This window comes from Pygoscelis adeliae, unplaced genomic scaffold (assembly GCF_000699105.1).
Source record: "Pygoscelis adeliae isolate BGI_AS28 unplaced genomic scaffold, ASM69910v1 Scaffold78, whole genome shotgun sequence".
NCBI lineage: Eukaryota > Metazoa > Chordata > Aves > Sphenisciformes > Spheniscidae > Pygoscelis > Pygoscelis adeliae.
In genome coordinates, this window is record NW_008825409.1 from 399,130 (window position 1) to 408,301 (window position 9,172).

Genomic DNA, 9,172 nt, shown 5'->3' on the forward strand with positions numbered 1-9,172 from the left:
CATGCATCTCTTCTCCAGCAGGCAGCAGAACATATTGACAGTTGTAGGCTGTTGCTTGCCATGTTCATTAAGCAATGAACAGTGTTCTTTAATCAAGGCTGTTACTGTTTTCTTTTCCAGTGCTGTAGTATACAATGAGATGCTAATAGGTTGTTGAACTACATCCAAGTCCTGCATGCCACCTTTGCAGAGAGGTCTACCGCAATACCCACTTTGGTGGAGATAAGTTCATTCCGTCTTGGTCACCGAACACCACGTTCTTCCTCATCTTTGTTGTTATTACGCACCAGTCGTGTTTGGACTGGAGCTCTGACTGTGTAGCATCGGAGATGTGCTCCAGAGGAGCCCATGGGAACAGAAGGTGCCGCTGAGGCTGCCGGCTAGAAGAGCCATTAGCCACAAGGGGGAGGCAGTATTTAATAACACGGAGCACCAACCGCTTTAGCTGAGGATTTTGTTCTGATTGTGCAAATCAAGTTTGGAAGTGAGGCGTCTCAGAAATACAAACCTGCAAGAGCAGTTATAAAGAGAAGGGTGAAGAGGCATTTTTCTGGCAGCTGGACGGCTCGGGCTGGGGTCAGCCTGGAGCACAGGGCTGTTCGAGGTGCATGACAGCAAATGGCCATCACGGCAGCTCTCACAATCCCTCTGCGCTCTTCAAACTCTTCAACAGGCTCTTTGTTTCCAGAGGCACCATTTACTTTCATTTGTTTGGTTGTTGCCATTAGTATTTTACACTGTACCCACCACTTTCAGGGCTATTTTACCAGTAATGTTTCATCTTTTCACTTTCTCCAGTGGCTATCCATAATCTGTCTGTAATTACTCTTTTTGTAAAACTCCTTCCACAGTAATTTCTCAGACACTGGTACCTTGTGAGTAGGATTAGATGCTATGACTGCACTTGTCCATTTAGAATAAAGCTTGCCACACACGTGACTTGTCAGCCACCACCCTTAGTGCTGTTGCACAGTAGGTGATCACGTGTACAAGCTGGGAGGTGTGACCATTTTTTAACAGCCCTTCTGATGTTGAAGTCCAGGCTGCATCCTTCATGTCTGCATGGTTCACCAAGTATGTGAGTCTTGGTACGATGTAGGTCTTCAAAGCTGTGAGCTTTCTGTAAAGGTTTTGACAGAGCTTTTCCCACGTTAGAAAACCAAGAATCAAGCTTCAATATTCAGATTTAGATGTCCCTATCCAGAGGTAAATTTTCAAGCCGGGATATTTTTCAGAGTCTCCTGGAGCAATTGTGTTTGGCTTATATTGAACACCTTCCAGTGGCTGCAGTCATTGATCGTGTAAGAATCATGGGTGGGGTTAGTGAAAAAGCCGTGACATTTCTCCCTCCTGGGTTTTTAGATCAGTGCACTCATAGTAAGGTTTCTACAAGGGAGACAGTGTTTTGCATCCCCGCCCATGTGTTGGTTGGCAGGACCAAGTCATCAGCAAAGGCCAAGGTGGTAACCTGGTTTTGCCACATGTGCCATTTGCTCTGGTGGAATCCATAGCCATCTTTTTCTAGGTTGCAGAGTAATGGATTGATTGGGTGACATTGGATCCCCTTGTTTGACTCTGACCTTGACGGCAATTGGCTCAGCATGATCCTTTTTCAATTCCAGATGAGTGGTGGCACTTCCAGATCAATTTTCATCTGACCACATGGTCAGATAGTTCTTTTTACTTCAGAACCAGAGGGTATGTTCACGTGTCACTGAGTAGGAGGCCTCGGCCGGTTCTGTGAATACTGCCCACAAGGGTTGTGTTTTTTCCTAGCATATTGAATGACGAATTGGAGTGATTTTACCTTCTCAGAGCACCCAGGTTCAGCTATAAGGCCTCTCTGTCACCCATTGGCCATTAATAGGCCAAGCTTTTGTTACCCTGGTTGTCAGAATCCATGGGAAGAGTATTAAGATGGTTGATCAGATTATCATAATAGGTCTCTCAGTTTTGCCACATAACTTGATTTCAGTATCAAAATAGTTCTGTTTTCCTTGATACTACCAAGTACACATGTTGCCATCCGTAAGTCAGAGTTCTGCTAATACCAGTCCTTTGGGGGTCTGCCTGTACGAGGTCTTTTAAACTTATTTGGTCTAGGTCAGGTGCTGAGGTTTTACTTGTTTCTTTTACTTCCTCCAAAATGTATTTAAGTGTAACCAGTTTAAAAGGCCAATTTGTCCACTTTTCCAAGATTTTGAAACTTCTCTGTGCTGAGAAATGGTTTCTCAGTCTCCCACTTGGACTTTACTGACTGAATATACTACTGCACACATTCAGAGACAGAACTTTTATTATTTTTATTGGGATATTTTGCATAGGATAATGCTTACGGGGGGGACCGAATCTCTTGACCAAGATGGTTGGTTGCTGCCTGGATGCTGATGTTGCAAACATCCCCGCAATGGTGTCTTCAGCTAGATGGACTGAGACTCCCCAAACTGTTGTTCTGGTGAATTTTTATAATCCAGCTGGCCTGTGGGCCTACGTGACCACTACAGTGTATGCATGATCAGTTTTTGCTGATTATCTTAAACTATGTAAGAAACACATCTACGAGCAAAAGACAGCCCCACGTGCCCATCCTTGCATAGGCAGGAACAATTTCCACTGCCTATAGAAAATTATGCATGATCTGATCAATTCCTTAATCGACAACAGGAACCACCTGGGGAAATCCCTGGCTGTGCACTGGATCCTTCACCCCAAGTGGTTAAGCAATATATCTAAGCACACAGATAGCGCCTATCAGCTTACAGGGCAGAGCTTATGCGTATCGGCAGGAGCTCCCCGGGGAAACCTCTGGCGTGGCCCCAGCTGCTAGGAGAGCTCCTGCAGCAATCAGTCGGTTGTTTTGCTGTGAAGTGGCTGGCAGACCAGTTGATCTCCTCATTGTCAAGCTACCCTACATTTCAGTGAGCTACTTCTTTGCAGATCCGTCTGTTGTTGCAGCTATGCAGTGATTAGCTGGAGAGCTTCTGCACCAGGCAGTCAATTAACGACTACGTGTCCTTGGCATGCATTCACATCCAGCTACACCACAACTGTAACTATAGAGTAAACTTGAATTTCATCCTTTTATCAGAGCTATAACTTAAATTCCATTGCTTTTCCCACAATACCTGAACCGGTGACCACTCTTTCTGCCTTGTATCCTCGACAGAGGAACTCTCACTATTTTCTCATCCTCACATAGGTATGTTCACAAGAGTGATTTAAAGAGCAAGAGGTAATGGGTGGCTTCTGAAAACCCTTCCCTTCGGGGGGGGCTTGAACAGAGCTGTCACTTCCAGAGTGCAGCATCCCTTTGAGCAACACATGTAGTCGTGTCAGCGGTCTTCTGGTAGCTCCTATTTAGGCAATAGGAGCAAGAGAAGGCCAGACCCTCTGGGCTACTCCTCTTTACCCGCCCCCCTTCAGGAGCATTTTCTAAGGAAGATTTCCCTTTTCTAGCACTCACTCCAAGTTCCGTGAAGTCCAGAGTGTTTTTGCGTTTCTCTCTGCGTTGCACGCACCCAGGACAGCAGCTGTACCGCACGACAGGCAGTTCAAACAGAACACGTTTTTTGCTTTTATTGAAAGCACAAGATGTCTCAGGCTGTTTCCTTACCTGTGTCTAAATGTAAAAAGTCATATTAACACGACTACTGCCCTGTGGGGTATGGACTGGGGACAACTTAGCTGTGCAGTGGTGAAACCCATGAGTGTAGCTACTCTCGGGGCACGCCCCACTAGGACTCAGACGAGGCTGAAGACTTCCCTAAGGGACCTTCCCTTCTCAGACGCCTGAGGCAGACACCTGGAGCCCCATCCACCAAACCCAGCACCAGTACCACAGCCTCCAAGCGGGAGTTCTCTTTTGGAAGGGAACCTGCAGCCCTCCGTTCCACAGCAGCCCTAGGATGCCTCTTCCAACCTGCATGTTACTAACTTTCAGGAAAGGCTGTGACCTACAGATGTGTGAACCACCTGAACAAGATATGCATTAAAAAGAAACCCCAAACTCCAAGACTTGAACAGTGTGGTAATTTTAAACTAAAGTTATAACAACAAATCTGAAGTTATAATAACAAACACCAGCTCTTGTTCTCCGTTTGACAACAAGCTGTACTCTTTTATTTATTTCTAATATTTCACAAGCATGGCATGCTCCATGTGAAGGTGAGGGATGAGTAAATGCAAAGGATTGTGTCAAATACAAAGAGATTAAGGTTCTTTTATGAAGGGAACAAGGACTCCCAGAGTGTCTGAACACTGTCCTAGAGCAGCTGGATTGTACTTCTTTACAGACAGCAGGAAAACAAGAAAATCCACACGGGAAATGAAAAGGAGCTGACATGCAGAATGAGACATTTGAGGGATTCTGGAGGAAGGCAGAATACCCTATGTAACAGACAGAAGGAATTACCCCAGTCTTTTAGTGGGACGGTCATCTTTAACCACTCATCTTTAGTTAAAGCTGGTGCACTTATCTGTTTAATGATGCTGTTCTTTCCTAAGAAAGAAAAAAACCTTCTAACATATTCTCTTCTCAGCACAAAGACCAAAACTTTTTTCATACCAATTTAAAAATTGTCCAATTTGCAAAACCTTAAAATTGTGCAATTTGCTTAGAAAGTTGGAATAAAGCAGCAAATTCCGCTCCTCCTACCCACCTTGCCCAAGTTACAAAACAGTGCAGAAATATGTAAGGGTTTTTATTAATTGTTATTCTTCGTTTAACAGGCGAGTGACCATTTTCATAACCAAAAAAAGTTCATTAAATATTTTGAAAACAAATTATTCTTGCATTCTACATATATATGGGCATTTCCAAACAAATAACCAATCCAGAACAATGGTTGTTGAGCAAGATAAAGCTCACAATAGAACGTTCAACATAACAACCTACAAAGGGGGAATGTTTCAAAAATACACAACACACCAACAAACATGAGTTTTGGTAGAAACTAACAGGACTCGTGCTTCTAAACCAGTTACACACTTTTAAAAATCCTCCTCAAATAACTCTTCAGTCTGAATATACTATCTGCAAAGTGTCCATGAACAATAGTTCAACAATTAGTTGTACAAGTAATTGACACTTCTGAAGAAGTGAAAGGGAATAAAACATTACATTGCATCCAACCCTGTACCATTGAGCGTATGATGCTTTAACTGACATATTTATACTCAAAAAAGTATTTTACCCTCTTGATTACATTTTCTTTAAACATTTTGAGTGATGTCAGTGACAAACTATGAAAAAACTAAAAAAGCATACAGTGCTTTTAATATTAAGAACTAAGAAGTATGTACAAAGTCAAGACATGAGTCTTAAAATACATTGGCATTGATTCACTGGCTGCTGTTTGTCACCCGAGTTGCTTAACTGCCTATACGTACATACGAAATGCTCCACAGCTGTGTGGTTAGACACTTTCCACGTCCTGGAGGAATTACACACAGGGTAATTAGTTGTTCAAACTAATTTGTTCTACTGGGCAATTGGGGCATGTGCATACCAGCTACAGCAGCTTGGCTCAGGCTGTCACACACGAGTAGTAACTCAGTTGCATTCTCATCTCCCAACCCGCATATGCATGGCATCCAGACAAATTTTGGCCTTTCTGGTGTTTGTGGTAGTATCTCTTCTTTTTTTTTTTCAGGTGTCTGTCTACTACAAATTTATTAAAAAAAAAAAAAATCAGTACATAAGAGACTAATAAATCAATACAACAGTGTAATTAGCACCACCAAGGTGAGCAAAATCACAACTGGAAAACTGAGTAGTTGGGAAACATATTCTGTTTAAGAATTTTGTTTCACGTTAGATGTTTTTGCTGAGTAACTGGATTACGTTGCACACGCTACTTCAAAAGATTTATCTGCTGTCTTCTGTGCCCACACTGAAATGAAACCAGAGGGAAACAACAAGAGAAAGACCCACAACTGCTGGAGTTCTCTGTTAAACTTGGATGGGCATTCACTTAGCTGGATTGCTTCTGGGCCATGCGGTAGCTGATTGCCTAGAGCAAATGTGTTTGTCAAGTCTAGCCCTCAGTAAATAAAGAACTGTTAATTAAAGAACTGACAACCTACCAACACTATCAAAGTCAAGTAATAGAGGAGACCAGATGTTATGAACAAAAGGGAAAACACTGCCCCTTTGAGGTCTAAGGCTGGATTAGAAAGGAGGAAGAAAAAAGTTATTCTCCAAAATACATGGCACATTTGAAAAAGAAGGTGGTTCCTACTGCTACAAGGACCCAAAGAATACTCAAAATTTTAGGGGATTTCAAGCATGGAAATGCACTGAGGCATTTTTTTTTTTAAATATCTAGATCTGTTTATTTTACCGTGCTAACCAAAGTAAAAAGCCCCCTTTCTTGAAAGTTTGCAAAGCTTGTATATCTGTAGGCTTTCATGGTCACGTGTACGTGAAGTGGTGAACCATAAGCTCAAAATTTAAGAGTCATGGAAAAGCATACTTCAGTTCTGAGAGAACTGAGACAGTCAGGGAGGGAGGTAGTGGCTACCAGTGCAGGCTGCATTTAGGTTCCTATCTGTGAATAACAAATGGGACCTGTCCAAGGAACAGAGCCAGGCGCGATGGCTGTAACCCATGGAGGTTCCTGCAAGCTAACCAGGTAGCAGCCAGTGCGCTGGGATGCAGAGGCAGCAGCATGGTGACATCTATAATGGATGCACACTGTTGGGTTACAGCTAAAACCTTGACGGAGAGAAAAACATAAGTATTCTTAACATATCTCCAGTATGATGAGAATATAACTTCGAGTTCATACACTCTTTAGTATTCGAGCATGAATTCCTAGCTCCAATGAGACTTTCATCAATCTGTTTCTTTATGTGTTATTTTAATTAGCATCTTTTGGAAGTTTCCTTCATAAAGTACTATTTGTATATTAAGCTGGAAGACAATGCAAGACTGATTAATTTGAAACATGATCATACTATTCCCCCCCTCAGAATACTAACGCATACATTTATACACACACGCATTCACACATACATATATTTGTATATAAATGTACATATATACACGTAGGATTTATGTGACAAGCACCTTGCTCAAACATGGTCTCTTCCAAGCATCTGCCTCAAAATCAGTCTTGCTTAAACAAACAAACAAAAAAGAAAAAGATAGTGTTGAGATGCCATGTAAAACATCAGGGATAAGGAGCACAATGTGCTACCCCACTTGGGGGAGACAAATCACACCTCTCTGTTGATGGCGTATGACCATCAACTAGGTAAATCACTCTAAACGGAGTTCTGTTTTGCTGCTTCTGATACCTATGGAAGCTGGCATATCTCTATACTACACTGCAGTCTGCAATACAAACACACTCACAGAGTTTAAGAGCATGCATAGCTCACTGGAGCATCTGTTGTTAGACAGTGAAAGGAAAGGCACCAAAACGGCACGTCCCATGCAAATGCAAGTGCAACGAGGAGGAGAAATGGAAACACGGTAGAATTTAACAGCTTCAGACTACAACTGTGATTGTCCCCACTATGCACAGTGGATCACATGAAATCCCATTACTTCTCCTACTTATCGTTTTCCTAACATGGCCTTTTCTGCCCTCTTGAACTTTTGTAGTTCAATAGCTAGTTCCCAATATCTCAGATACAGCCACATAAGTCTTCCATTTTGACTTTTGTTTCTGTTCAGCAGATTGCCACAGTAGTTATCATGTTTGAAAATATCTTTTAAGCCACTTTCCATATGTAGAGCCACAGCAACAGGATCTGTTGCTGCTTTAACGAGCAGATTTTTCTCTATTTCTAGTCTCTGGCTTCTGGGTACAACAAGACTGCAGTAGATGTCCTGTCTTTCTTTAAGTCCCTCTTCAAATTCTTTTAGTAAAATATTGGCTCTCTTTTGCCACTCTTCTTCCTTTGCCAGACAACTTTGGTACAAGTTACCTGCTGCTCCTGAGCGCAAAAGGACTTGTTTTTCTCGCTCTAACTTCTCCTGCTCCTGTTCCAGGATCCTTCTTTCTTCTACTAGTTTGCGACTCTGGGACACGAGGGCTTCACGGTAACTCAGGGTTCTGTTGCGTTCCTTTTCAAGCTCCAACTCCAAGTGAGCAACCGTCCGACGATTTTCTGTGATTATATCCCGGTATTTGGCTTCCAGGTCTTTTTGTAAAGATGAATGTTTTTTATAATACTCTTTTTTTTCTCTTTCTATTTCTTTTTGACATTCTCTGGTCCAGATCCAACCTATCATATATAAATGAGACTTCAGACATGAGTATAACACATATAACATTGATGGGTATGATTAATTAACTATGCCTCTAAAGAAGCTATTAAGTGGTGAAAAACTTTCTTTCCTGCCCTCCCCAGTGATATTCACTTCTATTCACGTCCCACAAAATGTATTTCTGTGGGTCCATGTTTCACAGTAAGTCACTTTAAACGATCATGTTTCCTTTGAAGTAAAATCTCCCCATGTCTTTTAGTGCTAATACATACACTTCTTGGATTAAAGAAGGAAAACAAAGTTATGGGGAAACAAACTGGAGGTTTCCAATGCAGGAACTGCACTGAGAACTTTTCAGGTCCAGTACATAAATATACATCAGCAGCTCCTTGGGTTGTTACCTTTGGGCTCTCTAGCACGTCATATGTCCACGCTTCTGAGAGCTTTGTAAACTGGAGCTTAGTAAATATGGATTCAATTCCATGTGTGAAAAATGGCCACTGCCTTAATGCTATAAACAGTGCTTACTGTTTATAACATTATAAATGAGCAGGCCAGAGGAAATGCCTAGATGGGGTATCACTATACTGCTTCAGAGATTCCCCTTTGGCTGGCGGGTGAGAGGCCTGAGTGCAGCCACGCATTCCAGCTCCAGCAGACAGGCCTGGGCGCTACTTACGGAAGGCGGCCAAGCCCAGCATGGGGACCAGCAAGGCGTAGTTCCATCGGCTGCCTTCATCCCCGGGCTCTCGTTGATTTGGCAGGATGTTCCAGTTGGGAGGGTCATTTAAATTATTCATGAAGGCACCTTAGATTTGCAGGAGAGAAACACGGCCTTAGCAGCACCACAGGAGCGGGGCCGCTCCCACAGCCACCCTCTCACCCGGCCCGCAGCTAACTCCGGGACAGCTATTTCAGCCCGAGACCCTCAAAACGGCGGCCCCGTCGCTGGGG

At 42.8% G+C, this 9,172-nt stretch overlaps 1 protein-coding gene across 1 annotated transcript; it reads right to left on the bottom strand.

Annotated features, from left to right (window-relative positions):
- Positions 1 to 4,685: 4,685 nt before the first annotated feature.
- Positions 4,686 to 9,145, bottom strand: CCDC127 (coiled-coil domain containing 127). The gene is made up of 2 exons (XM_009330437.1): positions 8,898 to 9,145; positions 4,686 to 8,235 (listed from the first exon to the last, which is right to left on the bottom strand). Exons 1-2 carry the CDS (start codon positions 9,016 to 9,018, stop codon positions 7,562 to 7,564), a joined length of 795 nt encoding a protein of 264 aa, XP_009328712.1. The 5' UTR covers positions 9,019 to 9,145; the 3' UTR covers positions 4,686 to 7,561.
- Between the last annotated feature and the right edge of the window lie 27 nt (positions 9,146 to 9,172).